Source organism: Apostichopus japonicus, chromosome 13, assembly GCF_037975245.1.
Source record: "Apostichopus japonicus isolate 1M-3 chromosome 13, ASM3797524v1, whole genome shotgun sequence".
NCBI classification, from domain to species: domain Eukaryota; kingdom Metazoa; phylum Echinodermata; class Holothuroidea; order Aspidochirotida; family Stichopodidae; genus Apostichopus; species Apostichopus japonicus.
In genome coordinates this window covers 6,206,874-6,225,784 of record NC_092573.1, presented here as the reverse complement: position 1 = coordinate 6,225,784, position 18,911 = coordinate 6,206,874, and the positions used below count along the sequence as shown (strand labels likewise).

At 37.4% G+C, this 18,911-nt stretch overlaps 1 protein-coding gene across 2 annotated transcripts in view; it reads left to right on the top strand.

The window, feature by feature from the left end:
• Nucleotides 1–6,064: 6,064 nt before the first annotated feature.
• The window catches only part of LOC139978414 (transient receptor potential cation channel subfamily M member 3-like), a 53,236-nt gene continuing 40,389 nt past the window's right edge, over nucleotides 6,065–18,911 (top strand). For both annotated transcript variants that reach the window (XM_071988628.1, XM_071988627.1), the window contains exons 1-4: nucleotides 6,065–6,613; nucleotides 13,645–13,730; nucleotides 17,279–17,429; nucleotides 17,736–17,949. In XM_071988628.1, the coding sequence (XP_071844729.1) occupies nucleotides 6,536–6,613; nucleotides 13,645–13,730; nucleotides 17,279–17,429; nucleotides 17,736–17,949 (529 nt within the window). In that variant the 5' untranslated portion in view covers nucleotides 6,065–6,535. The remainder of the gene's footprint in view (nucleotides 6,614–13,644; nucleotides 13,731–17,278; nucleotides 17,430–17,735; nucleotides 17,950–18,911) is intronic.

The following is an 18,911-nucleotide window of genomic DNA, read 5'->3' as shown; positions in this document are numbered from 1 at the left end:
GAGAAACTCTTTAAATAAGCCTTGTACTCAAAACGTTGGCACTCCTAAACTGACGGCCACGGCCAACCTGTCCTTACTGAGAAACAAAGCCAAACTACAATGGTCTTCAAGTGAAATTCCGTTACCATAACAAATCACGGTAGTAACACCTCTTCCCATAAATAGATAACAAAATCTTACCAATGTTGTGTAGCGGATACTATCAAACTTTGGGGCAAACTTGTTTATATTAACGTTGAATATTTTATTCATATCTTATCACATATTAACGCAAGATACCTGCAGTGTAGACAAGAGTCTTTCGTTAAACCTGGCATGTGTTTGTACATGAAAGGATGACATTTTAGGGAAAGACAACTGTCTACAAATTACTTTTCATAAATCTGATATTACCTCCCCCCCCCCCAACCCTCCTATAATAATTTCAACGACAGAATAACATTATTTCTTACCAAGTTCTTTTACCGGATATTTTGACGTAGCAATATATTAAAGCTGATTATAGTGTGAAACCGAAATAGCAATAATAGTATTAATACGGGGCTTTACTCTGTTGCACGATATGACATAACAGCACTAGAATTATGCGTAACGTGAACTGTCTTGACCTCAAAGCAATGACAAATTGACAAACATGGCCTTACTTAATAAACTAAACTAAACAAACAAACAATGGTTACACATGCGCATCCTTAAAGTAATCATAAAATAAACATCTCCGGTATCATAATTAAATTGCATACCAATTTCTTACCAAGGTTGTTGTTTTGTGCAAAATATCAGTTCACGGACAGAGCATGCAAAACTTGGCATTGTCAAACGTCATAACGTTCATACATTTTCAATATTCAAACAATAACCAATCATCAGAGCGAAATTAGCTGTAAAGTGTTTTTTTTTAAACTTTCAGCTAAATAGAATTGCGGGGGTTTCTTTCAGACAAATTCATTATAAATACAGTGATTGAATTTAAAATGGAGGCAGGAAACAGGAAACAGAAAGTAATGGATTTTGTAGAGAGTCGTACTGTATTACAAACTATTTTAAGTTTTATTTCGGAAAGAACTTACACGGTATCCAGACTGATCATTTATAACTTTCGTTTGCGCAAACTATAGTAAGTTACCATGGTATACACCATGCTACAGGTATACCGTACCCACAAATAGAGTAGTGCACGTCCACCTAAAGGTTTACCTTCTGCAGTGATTTTTTTTGGGGGGAGGAGGGGGGGGGACCAATTTTCTGAGTCATCAACATTCTTTTCATGCTTGGATGTTGAAGAGGATGAAATAAGCGAACGATGGTCTAAACATCTGAAGGATTTAAGGGTGATCTTAGAAAATCCTGGGTGAAACAAGAAGATTCCGAAGCGAATGCTGGCAGATTTGTTGGGGGAACCTTTGAGCTCTGATAGCTCAAATCTGAACGGTCAACGGTGGCAAACTGTGATAGCCCACGTCATCAGCTATCCTATGATGGGTATGACATGTCAATTGACAATGCTGTAGCGGCATTGGAAAGTGACCAATTTAGTAAGTAAGTCAACCTGCAAAGGTGCAATTAATGGTTGTACACTCATACACAGTAGATGTCATTGGTCAGTAAACCAGTCCACGTTAGGCTCAATTGTAGATGTCTTAGTATGCCTACGTGGTATCGTGCACACTGCTATGGATCTTCACACTATATGGTCATTGTAACGGTTGTAGGCAACACTAGCCATGTGTTTTCCTATGGTACCCTTTGCCTGTCCTTTTATTAAACGATTTGAAACTATTCATGCTAGACCCTTTTTTTGAGCTCTTGATGAACATTCTCACTTACGCTATTGAAAGTGTAAAAGTTCAATCAACTATAAGTTAGTAGTCTATAGTGGTGTATTACTAAAAATATCTCAAGGTCAAGTTGCTTCTTTCAAGGCTCCAATGTACTTAACTTCAGTGCAAGGTTATTGAAAATAAAATAAAAACAAATAAATAAATAAATTACCAATATGCGGGCGGCGAATATTCGGTCAAAGACTATAGATAATCATTTAGGTCTTCGTGAACAGTCATGTGTCGAGTTGTGTACTAATTAATTTATCTTTTTAGAGATAGTTTGTTCATTAAATCAATGTCACATGTCTTTGTATATGAAAATATGGGGAAATGTGGAAAGAATTGTCTGCGTACCACTTTTGCGCACTATTTTTGCGCACTTTGGCCCACTTCAATAATTGTATCAGTCCTAAACGGGTAAATTTCGTCTTTTACTATAAGAACCTTTGTATAATTCTATATTCAGAACAGGCTCCCTCCCTCCTCTCTACCTACAGAGTATTTATAAGCAACTCAACACGACTTTTAATTTAATGTCTTTTTTTCGTATGGGGTTTGAATAAAACTTTGATATCTTATTTCGAAGGTTCTAAATTAAGAAATAAATCCACAGGGTTATTGTAACAACACGAAATGCGACTTCAGTGTTTCTGTGGGTAGACTACCTATGGGGTGTGTATAGGCAATATAGCTCTATCCATGGGATTATATATCGAAGCCCAAGAATGGAATATAACACTTAACGTTTTATGTCGTGAGAGTTTTGGGCGGTTGAAGTACCAGCACCTTCCATGCATGCAGCCTCGTCTATTAGTTCCCCTTATTATAATAATATTTAACGTTGTTTCTGTGCATGTGCTTTTCCCTGGTATTTTGCAAGTCATCCAATGTTCCATTGTTTCCCGTCAGAAATTTCATAAATATGTGCGGCAATATCCTTTTTTAATCTAAATATAAGTTCCCTAAATTTTGAGTACCCTTTCTGTGTAAATCCTGGTTTCTTAATTCGAACCCAGACACCTATATTTTGAATTATCTATAATGTTGAGCACCCTTCGGCTTATCAAAATATTCTTTACTCTCTGCATGCTTGCTCACGCTGGCTGATCTCTTTGGCTTAATTCATGCAGAGGAGTAGTTAACTAAGGGTCTTTGGATACTCCTGTAATATCTAATTTTGTTTTAATTGATGGCTCTTCCCAGTGGCGTAGGAAGGTACTTTTGAGTGGGGGGGGGGGGGCTGAAGACTGATGGCCGGCCTGGGGGAGGGGTCTAAGGGGAGGGGTGTCCCCCTCCCCATTTGGAATTTTTTTGCATTTCTAGGTGGCCTCAGATGCAATTTGGTGCAATATAGCACACTTCAACACCCACTCCATTTTGTAAATAATTTTGCATTTTCACCTGGCCTTAGATGCAATTTGGTGCTCTAAATGAGATTTTTTTCTCATTTGGAAATGAAAAAGGGGTTTTCTGACTTGCGAAGCGGGGGGGGGGGGGCGGAATGATACTTCCGCCCCCATATTTTTCACTGGGGGGCTGGCGCCCCCAGCCCCCCGGTTCCTACGCCCTTGGCTCTTCCCCTGCATAGTAGCATGTGAGGAGGAGACCTGTCTACGGCTAAACATTCTCTTGTAGCCTGCTTTACGATTCGTCCAGTTAATTTAGTAGTTTGGACACTGTCATCTAGTATCCTATTTAACCTTTTTAATTTCACTGTTATACCCTGGGGATAGTAAACAGCAGAATTAGAGACGTTTTATATTAACGTTCAAATTCATTACATGTATAATTTACGGACCATTATCTGTCACAATCTCTTCTGGGAATCGTTCCTGTAAAAATATAGTTTGTAAGTACATTGAGAACATCTGATACAGTAACATTTGCAGAGAAATTAATAGCAAAAGGACAGTCTCGTGGGGCAGCATTATCTGGGCCAACGATATCCAACAAGAATTTGACAAAGGAACTGTTTGAATGTAGGGCGTGTATACGTACTCGTGCGGATTTTGACAAACCGCACAGTCCTTAACCATTTGCATTATATATCATCCATCCTGGGGTACCGGTATAACTGCCGCAATCTATGTTTTTCTCTTACAATACCCCGATGACCTGCGAGTAAAAAATTAACAATCTTTGAAATTAAATCGAAAGGGAACGACTTCTCTCTCTCTTTCTTGAAAATGACGTCACCGTGACTAGACAGTCTATCAGGAACTCGGTAGAATGGTATAATAACTCCTCAAATAAATATTTAGTGGGTTGTTTGGCCAACTAAGAAAATAAGGAGGGGAGGGGGTGTTGCCTCCTGCAACGAATTAGTAATACACATATTAGTAAGCATTATTTCACAAAAAGCACATGGATATCACCATAATACTAGGATTTAGAAGCAGTTATTATAAGGTCGTTAAGTGGTAATCTCGAAAGGGCATCAGATACTTTGATCTGATCACGTGGTTTATATTCAACCTTGAAATCGTAATGTAACAGGATTGCTCCACAGGGAGCAATTCTCATATGCTTTGTCATATGTCATATGTTTTATCTATGCTTAGTAATAATATTAAACACATGGTGAATCTGTAATACTTGTGGGTTGATCCGTCTTAGCAGTACTGGTAGCAGTGGCTGTAGAATTGGTATTTAGGGATGGGTCTTCAACATATCGAACACTTGTCCTCTCCAGGCAAAATGTCCTTTCTCTTTGCAAGTCCTGCGGCAAGTAGCTTGGACAGCTTCACAGGCCGACTAATTGACGAGATGCCCTCCAAATACACAGCGATATACACGTCTTGATCTCAAATTTAGACGATTTAGTATCTTTAATTTGAGACGTGGAAAAAGGGTTTACTTTCACGAGACATCGAGCGCGCTTCACACTGAGCTTGCTCTGCGTTCGTCGCGATTTCTATCGCTCTGGCAAGGGTAACCTTCGGCTCCATGAAAAAGACATTCCCGTCCTTTGGACGATGTCGTCTTCTCAACCAGCTGGTCCCGTAGCATCTGGTCTGCAAATTTCCCGAATTTAAATGTGGACGCAAGTTCCCACACGGCAGAACTGTAAGTGTCCACAGCTTCTCCCATGCAGTTGCGCCCGTTGCCGAAACATGTAATGCTCGGCAACGACGGTCACCGTTGGACGAAGATGTCCTTCTAAAGCCTCAATGGCTAGCGTAAAGTCGTAGATTCTACTCTGGCTGAAACACCTTTGTTTTTCTTTTGTTCTTCTTGATTATATCAGTACAGCACATTTACATTCGGCATGGGGGGTAAGTCTGAACCTCTTAGAAAAGTACAAGAAGAGTAGAAGATAACATGTGGTAAAAGTTAAACCGCAAGTAACGACAAATTCACACACACACATACACATGCTTGTGTTTCATTCAGACCGAGGACCCCATTGTATTTTCCATTGTTCAAATCCACATACCCTAACTTTAACAATACCCCATACAATAGAATTCTTCCGAGGACGTGGTGATTCTTTAGAATTCACAACCGAGGACCTGAAATTCTTTTGTTCAAGTCCTCGGTCAGATAGCAAAACAAACGCACACACACGCACCCACACAGACACACCCACACACACACGCACACACACACACACACACACATACACATATATATATATATATATATATATATATATATATATATATATGATGTACAATGATTTTCGAGTTGGTTAGCTAGCATCATGTTTGATATCTAAAGTAAGGCAATCTATGTCATCAAAACAGAACTAGTATTGTTCGATACAGGCGACAAACGTCTACAGTGGAATTACGACCTTCCTTATCGGTTTCGAACCTCTGGACATACAATCAGCGTCCATAGCCTAGTGGTTATAGGGTGTCCGCATATAAGCGCGAGGCCTGAGTTCGAACCCTGGTGGAGGCTGGAATTGTTTGACTGTTTTTGATTTTCCAACTCATTACGATTTCAATTATATATATATATATATATATATATATATATATATATATATATATATATATATATATATATATATATATATATATATATATATATATATAAATTCAATACCTACAGTACATCGATTGAACTGACACTAATGGTGGTCGATAAGCTGTTAAAAACCAAGTGATCTCTTATTCCGTGAGAAATCAGAAAGAAACAACCAAAGCTCTTTAAAAAGATACAGGTACTATTGAGTTACTCTCAAAACCCCAAAAAGGACAAAGGGCTTCTAAGCTCTACATGCAATTACCAAAGCCATTATAGTGATAGACGCCATTTGTGTATATGTTTGCACTAAGCATATATGTAGCCAGTTGTGGGTTTGTGCAGTTGACCAACACAAGCTGATGGGTGATTTTGTTTCGATTTCAGCTCGAATCGTTTGAATGTTTCATGTATTAGGTGAAACTTTTAAAAGTAAAAGGAACATTTCGTTTTCTTTCGTTACAGACTAGTGAGATTGAAACTTTCTTCAAAATGCATAAGAAGGGTTTGAAGTATCTTGTTTGATGGTAAATACTAATGTATCTATCATAAGAAATTATATCTGATATTGACTATTTTTGTTTGAGGTTAACTTAGCCGGCTGCGGGCACGTTGGCTGGTACCTCACCTTAGATGAAGTAATTTGGATGTAATAGGAAGCAGCAAGTCACAGATATCATCGACTCTTTTCGCTTCGTAGAGAGAAGAAAGAAAGTTATCCTGAGAATATTTCTTATAGAATGGGACCAGAGCTGCACAGAAATAACCTAACCGTGAAGTTCAGCCGAGCGTACAGTGTGTACGACGAACAGAGCAAGGTAACTCAAACATCTGATTCTATAACCGTCTAAGAAAGTTTAGGCTAAGTAGAAATGTATGCCCTTCTGTATAGCCTAACAGGTATAGGCCTTCACAGATAAGCATCTATTAAGTAAACGAGACGTTTCATGTTCAAATATAGTAAATAGCAATCATTGGTTTCATCTTTACTATATATGAAGTGACACTAATATTCTGAAATAATGAGTGGGAGGAGGGGGCAGGGGGAGGGGTCTCAAATGTTGTATCTGCAAATGTTTGCAATGAGACCTTCTGTGCTAGAACGATGTAACGGTGCATATATGGCGTGCTCGGAACATACACCAGGGAGTAAGTTTATTGATGGAAAGATTTGTGAAGATTTGATTCCACTTATGGTAAAAGGAAAATGTATGATTGCCATTTTCGTGATCCTGCATAACTTTCAAATAATTTTATATTCATTTGGGGGTTTATTGTCTCTACCTGCCATTTTTGATACAACATGAAGTACTTTAGACATAATTTGAAAGATTAAACCTGCTCAAATATAGTAGAGTATCCCCAAATAGGCTTTCATTAGCCCAACACAATCTCTGCAAGGGTCGCATCAGTTCAAACCGATCCAAAGTCTACGACTTATACTGTCTTCCCTTGTGCGCTAAAAACGCGGTTTCCGGTGTAGTTGCCACTCCCTCTGTAAATACACGTAAATGTTAATCGATGAGGGAACAAGTGTAACCAAGAGGTATGCACGCAACGAATTAGTATGCGTTTGACGTAGGCCTGTAGGGATAAAACAGCTAGACTATAGCATTTAGAGTCTCTGTATAAAGTGTGGGTTAAATAAGTCTGAGAGAACTGTATGGCATTCCCCTATAGGTTAATCAAGTACAATATCGTTAAAGGACACATCTCACGGAATTGAAGGTAATTTACTACTTTCGAGCCAATTCGTGAAACCCCTTGAATAATCTGTGGAAAAGACTATGTTCCTTTGAAGTTTCCTAGGTCACAGTTAGTGACATCAGGATGCACAAACTGAAATGAAAAGATTAATATATTGTTTTGTAAATTATAAATATCAATGAACCTAACAAGTAAGGGGTTTCTTTTAATTCTTAATTATCTGAAAGCAAGTAACAGAGCATTCATATATCATAAAATCATTTTCGATAGAATTCCTGAATTTTGTTTAGGTTAATAATTCACAATCTAATTGCATTTTCATTACAGTTTGACAACGCTCTGTTTTATGCCATAAATATAATGACAGATATACTATTTTAATTTCCTAGGGATTATATAGGACGGGTAAACTGTGTTAGGAAACGAACATAAATACTACCATAATATACAGTGTTATAGTTTCATTAGTAATTGAAGAGTGTACGAATCAACTGGGAAATTATCAACAATGGAACAGGGAAGCGACAGCGAAAGATTTTCAAATGCTTTCATTATGTAAGAAGTATTGGCTGATGACAAAATTGATTTCCTTGAAAACGTGCCTATATTACTATTGAAGTGCGCATGCGCGCTACAATACTGGGATTACTAGCCCGCTCCATCATCTACATGGCTGGTTGGTGAATGCCAGCTGAACATACACTCTTCATAGCAATCTCTAGTTCACAGGTTGGCTACGCAGGAACAAATCCAGACCCAGATTTGCAGAGAATTGTGGCTGCGAACAGTTAATTCTGCACACGTAAAGAAAAAAGATCTCCCTGAGTTGCATAGGCCTACTTCTTCAAAACAATTCGTAAAATTCTCTACTTTGGTTCGTCATTCCCGAGTTGAACAAGGCAGGTAACATTTGAGCGCATATGAGTTAACAACATCCTGCAAAAAAAGGTACAAGCAACAAATGTTAATCGTGTTTACCCGCAACGACTCGGCGTTATCTGTACTAATTCAGCTCTTGCAACATAGGCTGTGTAACGTTGTTATTGGATGTATGAGGTTGGCCGTTTATTACGTGTTTTAGATGACGACCAACCAGGGCTAGGAAATCGACCAAGCAGTGTTACATTTGTGCATGACATAGACTAGACATGTACATTTTATTATTTAGATATTGCATAAGAGCCTTTGGGTGTAAACCCCCGTATGTTAGTAAAATTTCGCCATCTAGTAACGAGGATATAGCAACGTTCACATGTTGTTCAATTTGACCAATCAGTGTACAGGACTATATGTGTATTCTCTGTCACGTCCGAAACAGGTGTGATTCGTGATCGACAGGGGTTGTCCTGTTAATATGTTATGGGTTTAGTCACCATTTCTTCGTTTATATCGCAGGCGCACGCCAGCCAGAGTACTGTTTATAAAAATTACACAATAAAGCCTAGCTTTGGTCTACGTTAAAGGACCAAACGCCGAACTGGCTTCTTCGTGACCGAAATAACTTCAAAATGGTTGCAGTAACAAAGACCCTCCATTGAATATGAACAACTAACTTACTTTAACATTCACCGCGCACTACAATGACAAGTGTTTGTAAACAAATACAGCTGTTCTAGTTGACATTGCATTTGATGTTAGGCTTGTTCTGACGCAAAATCTATAGTCAGTTTGGTTGCACTTTTCTGTGTGCTTTCTGCCTAGTTTCCAAGTTTTGTAGGATGGGAATGGTGGGCCTAAGTATGGACTACTGCAGTGTCTGGGTTTTTCCGGCAATGTGATAAAGAAAGTAAAAAGTTCAGTTATATCTTTTCATGATCTAGAAATCTTCCCCCATGCCTGAGGAAGATCATTCAAAAATATGTATCTTGGCCTTAGTAATATTTTATGAGTCATATCTTTGAGTTCGTTCTTGATTATATATATTTTTTTCAGTGAGTTGCATCTACCAGTCACTTGCTATGACAGGTTTGCCAATTTCTTATCCGTGTGCTGAAATTAAACAGATTCTTGGTTCTGTCTTGTGATAAATTAAACTGCCATAAATCAAAACAATTCTGTCATTTTTCGGCGTTCTTAGATTGGTAAAATTCAAAAATTCTTTGCCCAAGGTTAAGTGGTGTGTTGAGCAGATGAGGACGAAGTAAAGATTACAAATGCAAGTGAATAATATTGAATATGAAACATGTTTCGTCTTCCTGGTGAAAGTATGGAATGGTATGAGTTTAAACGAAATGAAGATAATCATTTTTTGTGTTAAATGTTAAATTATCTATGTTGTCACGGTAACCTCTGTCGGTACATTCATTAAAACGATTTGAACCGATTTATGCGAGACCTTGTTTTTAGATCTTGTTTAACATTCTCACTTACGCTATTGAGAGTGTAAATGGTCAATCAACTATAAGTTAGTAGTCTATAGACGACGGTTGAAGTGTTGTATTACTCAAAATATCGCAAGGTCAAGTTGCTTCTTTCAAGGCTCCGATGTACTTAACTTGTACACTTTTTCAATCTGAACTTAAATGGAACTCGCCGTGACCTTCAGTGCAAGGTTATTGAAAATAGAATAGCAACAAATCAATAAATAAATTACCAATATGCGGGGCGGCGATTATTCGGTCAAAGACTTAATAGATAGGAATTGTTAGGTCTTCGTGAACAGTCATGTGTCGAGTTGTGTACTTATGTATCTTTTTACAGAGAGTTTGTTCATTAAATCAATGTCGTATGTCTTTGTATATGAAAATATGGGGAAAGGTGGAAAGAATTGTCTGCGTACTACTGTTGCGCACCTTTGCGCACTTCAACTGTATTAGTCCCAAACTGGTAAACAAACGAGTAAACAAGTTTAAAGATACTCTGGTTACTGAATAATAACCGTTTTTTAACTTTTTTCCTTGCATCTTGACAAGAAACCCAGACAGTTCTCACCACGCAACTGCATGGCTAAAACACGTGTGACTTTCCAAAACTCAAATAGTTTGGATTTGCTTTTTATATGTATATATATATATATATATATATATATATATATATATATATATATATATATATATATATATATACGCGAACACCCTAACCACTAGGCTATAGACGCTGATTGTGTGTCCAGAGGTTCGAAACCGGTAAGGAAGGTCGTAATTCCACTGTAGGCGTTTGTTACATATATATATATATATATATATATATATATATATATATATATATATATATATATATATATATATATATATATATATATATATATATATATATATAAATATATATATATATACATATATATATATATATATATATAAATAAATAAATATATATATATATATTATGTATACATTTTATAAATATGTATACATTTATATATACAAACGCCAGAGATTTCGCTAGGGAATTTTCAGTGTATGTAAATACGTTTCACTTTCCGAGGAAAATAGAGGCACGCATGCTCCTCTAAGAACGCGCTCGTCATCAGATCACGAATGCATTTTGATCAGATCACGATATTCCAAAATACATTTGTTTGCTTTCTTTATTATTACGAGCGCGTTTATCCCCAATGAACACAGTTGTGGTGAAGTAACCTTATACCTCAAGATGTACCTCAGAAGTTATTATTATTATTATCCCCAATGAACACAGTTGTGGTGAAGTAACCTTATACCTCAAGATGTACCTCAGAAGTTATTGTCTTGCTGACAATCGCGTTTAACGAATACTGATAAATTAACGTTGCAAGATACTGTAGGCTATTAATTCATCATGTAAACAACGGTTCTCTCAGTCCTAGCCTATATGCCTTTAACGGAGAAGGAATCCTAAATAAAGTAGTGTTCATTGGGATATGCAGTATAGTTTATAATATATTTCATAACCTCTTAAGCTTCTCTCTCAAGAGGGATAGTTTAAGCATCAAGAAACATATATCATAATATATATATATATCATATGTTACATATACGGCACTTGTTTCCCATGACTTATTGATGACGGCCATTTCTAATGAACGTGAACAGCCATAAGATATATCACACTATATATCATGAAACCTTCCCAAATATTATCATGATTTGTCTCTAGAAATACTGTATACCTTGCATAGGCTAATGGAAAGTTTGTGTTAGTAAGGCAGAGGTTACGCAAACCAGAGAGCTATTCAGTGGCGTAGGAAAGTACTTTTGAGTGGGGGGGGGGGCTGAAGACTGATGCCCGGCCTGGGGGAGGGATCTAAGGGTGTCCCCCTCCCCTTTGGAAATTTTTGCATTTCCAGGTAGCCTCAGATGCAATTTGGTGCAATATAGCACACTTCAACACCCACTCCATTTTGTAAACTTAATTTTGTATTTTCACCAGGCCTTAGATGCAATTTGGTGCTCCAAATGAGACTTTTTTTCTCATTTGGAAATGAAAAAGGGGTTTTCTGACTTGCGAAGCGGGGGGGGGGGGGGCGGAATGATACTTCTGCCCTCCACATTTTTCACTGGGGGGGGGGGCTGGCGCCCCCAGCCCCCCGGTTCCTACGCCCTTGTTTAATACACAAGACTTTCAAAGCCACGTTATTGTCTCCTTATGTCAAATAATAAATAATAATTTCAGGTAAACATATACCGAGTGTGACCCTAGCAACTATAAGAATGCAAATTATTAAACTAGGAAAATTATGTATCATATCTTCTTTGTTACAAGCTGTTAATGAGTTAGGTGTAGCGCTCATTGTTTGAGTAATTAGGACTTACTATAATTTAGATTTTCCCTTCCCTTCCCTGTGAAAGATTCCTACTACAAATTGATTGTTGAACCCCAAAACCAACCTCTATGGGATCCGGGTAAACGATCTCAGAAGTACAACCCCTAACTCATTTCTAAATTCCTTTTTTTCTAAAATCATTTATGTGCCTGTTTGCTATTTCTGGTTAAAATCACTTTCTTTGCAAATGCATCTCCGTCCTCGGCAGTAGGAGAGGGAGGGATGGATAAGATGACACCTTGGCCCGCCTCCGGCCCGGCAAGCTACTGCCACTATTCATCTTCACAGTAAATGTTAGCAGCTGAAACGGATTAGTCGCACCCCCTGCCAGCCTTTGCACCCTTTTCGATAATTAGTTTCCTGGAAAAATTGTTGGTACATTTAGCTTTAATTTATTTACTTGATTTTATGTTTCTCTCCTTCCTTTTACACTATTTCTTTTTAAAGTTATGGTCGTTATTTATTATTTTGTGATAGTCCATTTACAAAACGTGCACGACTATTTTTTCCCCCGAGAAATCCTTCATTTTTGTCAGTATGATGATGAAAAACAAACATTCATCCCTTTTTCAAGGATGTGTTCTTGTCTACAGTTTGACAGACTGTACATGGAGGTTTATCGCAGGAAGTTCAGAGTACTATATCTCTACAGGATATAAAGTAACTTCAAGACTGAGAAAAGAGGAAAGAATGACGAGAGCTCATAAACATTCATTACCTCCAGACACATAGAACTGATCATGTTCCTTTCTGATCATGTTCTGTTATGTGATAGATGTGTTTATATAAAGTTTCATGTTCACATAGTGTCATGTGACGTCTGCTTTAGTCATTTTTCTTTTAAGCCAAAAAAAAGGTCAAAAATAGTATATTTGTTTTAGTATTAATTTTCATCTATATCACAGACTATATGCAAAGCAGGTTTTTGATTAACGAAACTTTCAACAGGAAGTTTAACTTTAACATTTGAGTTCGAAATTGTTTTCTCATAAACAATAACAAACACTAAAAGGGAGAAATTGCAAAATATGTTTGTCCTGTTATAAAGTGTTGCTTGTCGGATGCTTGGGCATGGGTGACCACTATTGACGTATTTTTTAACCTTTATGTGTTTGTATCAAATCAAACCAACCAAGTTTCATAAATTTACTTTCATTTTCGCTGTAACCGTATAGACTCAAGTCTCAAACTTTGAACAAAGAGGGACACGTATTAGGTCGGATGCTTTCTACGTATATGGCTTTTTGCTTCGGTTTATCTTGTTGAGCAAGCCCCTATATATATGACTGTTCCTTTCCTGTGTGTGAGAAAACTTTTGAAATTTAATACAATGTTATTTAATTAAATTGTAAGGAATAATATCATGATCAAATTTTTATCAAAATTTCTTGTTACTTTCAGAGGAAAGATGACTTTGATTGGCTGCAAGAGACTTTTCAAAGAAGAGAATGCATTTTCTTCCTCCCTGAAGAGAATGAAGAAAATAGGTTTGTATTGTTTACTTCGTCTCTATTAAAGGTTTGACATGAATGCTAAACGGTAATGCGGTATGATTAGGTTTGATAACCTTCCTAATTTAAAATTTATAAGTTAAGCCAGAAGGCTACTTTAAGATATCATTTCTGCAATTATTGGACAATTAATTTTCAACTTGCCACGAATTGTTATCAATCCTGTAAGATTGCCATTGACCAAATTAATACCATATGCTAAATATATTCATCAAATGATCATCACTTTGCGAGTAGTAAATATTTTAATCTTGGAAGGATAAAGTCGCCCAATCATTTTCAAATATCAACAAAAATAAATTTCATTCAAAAGCAATTTCAAACTGTTCGATACTTTCCATTTTGTGACTAGCCCTTAATCTTAACTTTCCAATCATCATCACTTGAGTTTAAAATTTGCGTGTTAATAGTCGACTTTAATGACAGGGGGTCGTGTGGCAACATTAGCGGTGCTATCTCTTCCAATCTCTTCCAAAAAGTATTGTTGCTGGTATAATATCCCGGATGTCGTATTTCATCATACGGGTTACGTGGTTGCCATGGTTCTTCAGGGTCCGTTCCACGTATATCATATATATCAAAACGAGAGCGATCCACGTATTTCGATTGTTGTGAGAAGGCAAATATCGCACCATAGGACCAAAAAAAGACAACATTTGTGAGAAGGATTTGGGTACCGGGGTTGGAAGATAGTAGTTATTTTAGCCCATCAAAGTTGCTTCTGTAATGAACTAATCGATTTCTCTTCTCAGGACCGACGGCAGTGTATATGTGTAACGCATACTGTGCCCCGTATGCATTGTTATACCCAGATAAAGGGTCATGCGATTAAAACTGTGTATAATATACACGCATGGTCTTTGGTATATTAAAGTAAAAACATACTGCCCAGGAGTATGCTGGCAGAGAAGATTCTGTCCACGCCAGGGTTTGTCGATACTTTTACGAAGCTGCGCCGAATTTCTTATGAATGGTGCCCATATCCTTTTTCACGCTAACCAATATTTAGCATAATTTCACATTTTTGACGATTTGTAACGAATAAAGAGTAAAGTTTTCTATTTTCCTCTTTTTTTCACCCCACTGATATCATCTTCTTTTGGAAACTCTGGTTCCTGTCGGATCCATACACTTGGATCCAGTCCTTCCCTACCTCTGTCGCCAGCCCCCCCCCCCCCCCCCTGTTTAGTTTCCTGATAAATGGATCCTACCGAGCTTTCAATCATAATTTTCTCTTGCATTATGCAGTACCCTTAGAGGTTCGTTGCTTGCTTGATGTATGCCACATACTGCATTATAGGTTCATATCTCCAAGTTGTGTATATAATCTATATGCTATCAATGGCAACCAATGGGAACATTCGATCCTGTAAGATATTGTATTAAGAATGTCCGTACGGAATCTGTGAAAAGAACCATGTTTCATTTTACGCTGAATCTCTCTTATGAGTGAATTTAACCTTGGGCTAAGATCTTATGAAACCGTGCCAAAAACATTAATTATCCGTATTTGTTTTTAATTTCTAAGCCGAGGTTAATGTAGCATCAACCTAACCTACAAAAAATCTCAAAATTAATTTGTTTAAGTCGCTTTGAATCACGCCAAGGCGATGTTTCAAGCCACTATTTTGTGATAATCTGCTTCCTCTTGCGTCATACCAACTTATGATTGAGCACTTGTGTTGTAAATCATGAGAACATATTTCATGTTTCTCATGACAGACATATACATCGTGTTAAGTAAGGAAAGTGATTGAAAACCACCTACCAATTCAATAAATTATTAATGCATGTGTTTGTTTGTTATACACACTGGAGTGTGAACATGGTTTTGTTATTTGCGTAATTTCCGTTGCATGTGATATTTAGAGCATGTGCTGAAGTCTCCATAACTAAAAAAGACAGACAACAAAACTGCAGTGTGGTTTCAATGATGCTACATGAATAGTCTTATATGAATGTGACACAGTAGGCTGTAGGGTATAGCCAGGAAGAACAACATACTTCAATCTAAGTAGTACAGCAAAACGCATTGAGATATGACAAGCAATGCTCACAGTGGCAGCAGATGACCGAGATAGAAACTAATCTTGTAATCAGCTTACAGATTGATCTCTACCAAAGACAACAAGCTTCTTCTACTCAATGTGGTACACCTACAAGCCGTACATATAACAGGCGCCAGGCGATTTAATCCCCTGGCCATCAAGACTTTGCGACTGGTTTGCTTTTAAAACATCTAACATAAAACTAACTAAGCTAACTAGGTGACAGTTAATTTTTCGTAACGGCACCTGGTCATATCCCAACGTTACTACATACAAAGTGAAGTTTTTTAGGGCACTCAGTGAATCTCGACAATTGAGAAATACGACGGAAAGCTTCAAAAACGGAAGCAAAGATATTATACCGATGATTCACTATGGTATCGCCAAATCCAAAAGCAACGTATGTACAACGTTCACCTTTGTGCACAGGAATGTATGCAGCGACGTACATGGCAGCTCCCAAAGTCACTGACACATTTTAGAAAATGGAGATTTGGTCGAGACTTCTTATTCTTATCTACGGATGCCCTTAAGCTAATTTCATATTTCCAACAGCATCTACCCCTTTTCTTATGAGGCGAAAGGCACATGTTATCTAATAGGCTGTTCATTGGGAGATACGGTAGATTATAAAACAAGGTTTCCACAGTTTGACCCCTGGTGACTCCAAATGATATTTGACCTCCACCAAAAACATCAGGCTTCTTCTACTCAATGTGGTACTCCTAACCACCAAATATGAGATTGGTCCAAGCCTCTCTACTTGAGATAACGTGTTTACAAGCAAGGCGTTACACACACACATACTCGCACGCACACGCACCCACCCATCAGCCTCCATGGCTACAAAGGTTATGATTATCATCGAAACAAAAAACTTGTAATGAAAGGTCAAGTTATTGTAAACAGAGCCTGTTTCTTTAATATATAGTTATTTTATTTGGTGACATCAATTTTCACATTCATCATCTCGTTGTGGCCTGAGAAAAGGGCCCTACAGACAGGAGGTATAACCATCTATGAATATTGGCAGTGGCTTTTTTTCTCCCAAACTTTTGGCGAACCTCCAAAACATTTCAAAGCGGATGAACTACACAGACAATATTTGAAGTTACCTCCTAAGAAGGATTACGTAAGAGATTTGTAATTTCAAGCAACCTGTTTACAATGCATTACCACTTTTTAAAGATGCATGGTGGTGGATATCATCAGTGGGTGTTCTGTAGTCTACATGAAATTTAAAGTACCTTTTATTAAAGTTGAATTTCTTAGAATATATGGTACCTTCTGTGAGTAGCAGACTATTACTCAGTGGGTGTGAGCTGGGACGGGATGTCGGGAGGGGGAGGGGGGAGCTTATCATTGCTCGTATCGAATTCCTCCATTATAAATCGTAAAAGCTGTAAACTAATTTTTGTAACTTTTGTCATTGCGTTTTTAATGTGATACAACCAACAAACCAATACTACTCCGCAGATGCAAGTGCGGCCGAGCACGTGAAGACCATGTCCCTGGTTTAACAGACTCCAATGTTGGGTCAGAATGGACCCCAGAGACTCACACCTCCATTTCCAGGACAAATGCGTACGGTGAAGTGGAATTTCAAGGGACCACTACTCGAGCAAAGGTATTCATATAATATGATAATTAATACAATTTACCTTATGAGACATTACCATAGTGATGAAGAGATTACCATATTACCTGATCGGTCCCATGGTACGAACTTAAGCCGAGAAAACCGAGCTAAAAACATTGAGAGATGTCAAGTCAAGTTATACGTGAGCATAAAATGGATTATTCAGAATAATAAGAGTTGCAAAAGATAAATACAGCTATATTATATATATATATATATATATATATATATATATATATATATATATATATATATATACCCAATCTCCACTTATCTTTCTTCGCTACTCATTAGTACTTGAGATTGTCACATGATGCCGCTGCAGAGGATGCTTTGCAACTGATAACCGATGTCTGGAATTTAAAACTCCCAAAGCTCTTGATCGAAGTTACAGGCGGATCTGATGACTTTCACTTACATCCGAAACTTTGCCGTCAATTCCGTAAGAGTATCGTTAAAGTTGCTGCAACGACCGGCGCCTGGATTCTGACGGGTGGAACACATACAGGTGATTTTGTAGCATTTTTGTTTCGCGAGAGATATGACTCCTTATAAACATTTAAAGTGTGACTTACAGTTGCATGTTGGTGTTGATACCTCATATGAAACAAGATATCTACATGAAAAGACGCCAAATATCTTGAATGCTTCTTTAAGGTTTTAATCAATGATATATGTTTTATATATTCTGAAACCACTTACATGCAACATTTGTCATCTCTATGGCATTATAAACATGTTAAATCGATGCCAAACAGTCCTTCTGTCTACTGAGCTTTAGCGGCACTACTGTAAAGCTGACCGGATGATGTCTGTGTACTAGACTAGCTAGTCCAGTTACATTGATCAATGAGTATTTTCATGTTTAGAGGGGTATCAAATATAAGATGGTGTAGAAATGCAACCTGAGCTGCTAGCAGTGAATTTAAGGATCCAATTCAGTGTTGTGTATTTTACGTACTTATCATGAACCAAGACAGATTTCATTTTGCATACGAACGAAGTAATAAACGTGGTGAATATATGAAGCATAACACAATATACCGCCTCATTTCTGTGAGAGTCAGAGTTTACATAGATTATTCGGTTGCCGGTATAATTGAAGTACTGACAACAGTGATTCTAGTGGCTTGCCTGACAAAAAGTCTATAAAAAATAAAAAAATAAAAAAATAAAAACATAACAAGACTAGAAAGAGAAACGAAGGATTCTTCTGTGAAACTTGGTATAAGTTTTTTATATATTAAAAACCGTTTCAGTTATCCATCATTGTTATCCGATCAGTTTATAACCCTGTTTATACTATTGCAGTATCATCAGACACGGTATGTCTGAGAGCGGTGACTCATGATAAACTATGAAGTAACGGTCTATAAGTGTATGCAAATTAACGTTTATTACTGAATTAACCTTTGTGAGCCAACTGACTATATTCTAATTTCGCTGGCTTTGTCTCTCGCCACCTGGTTG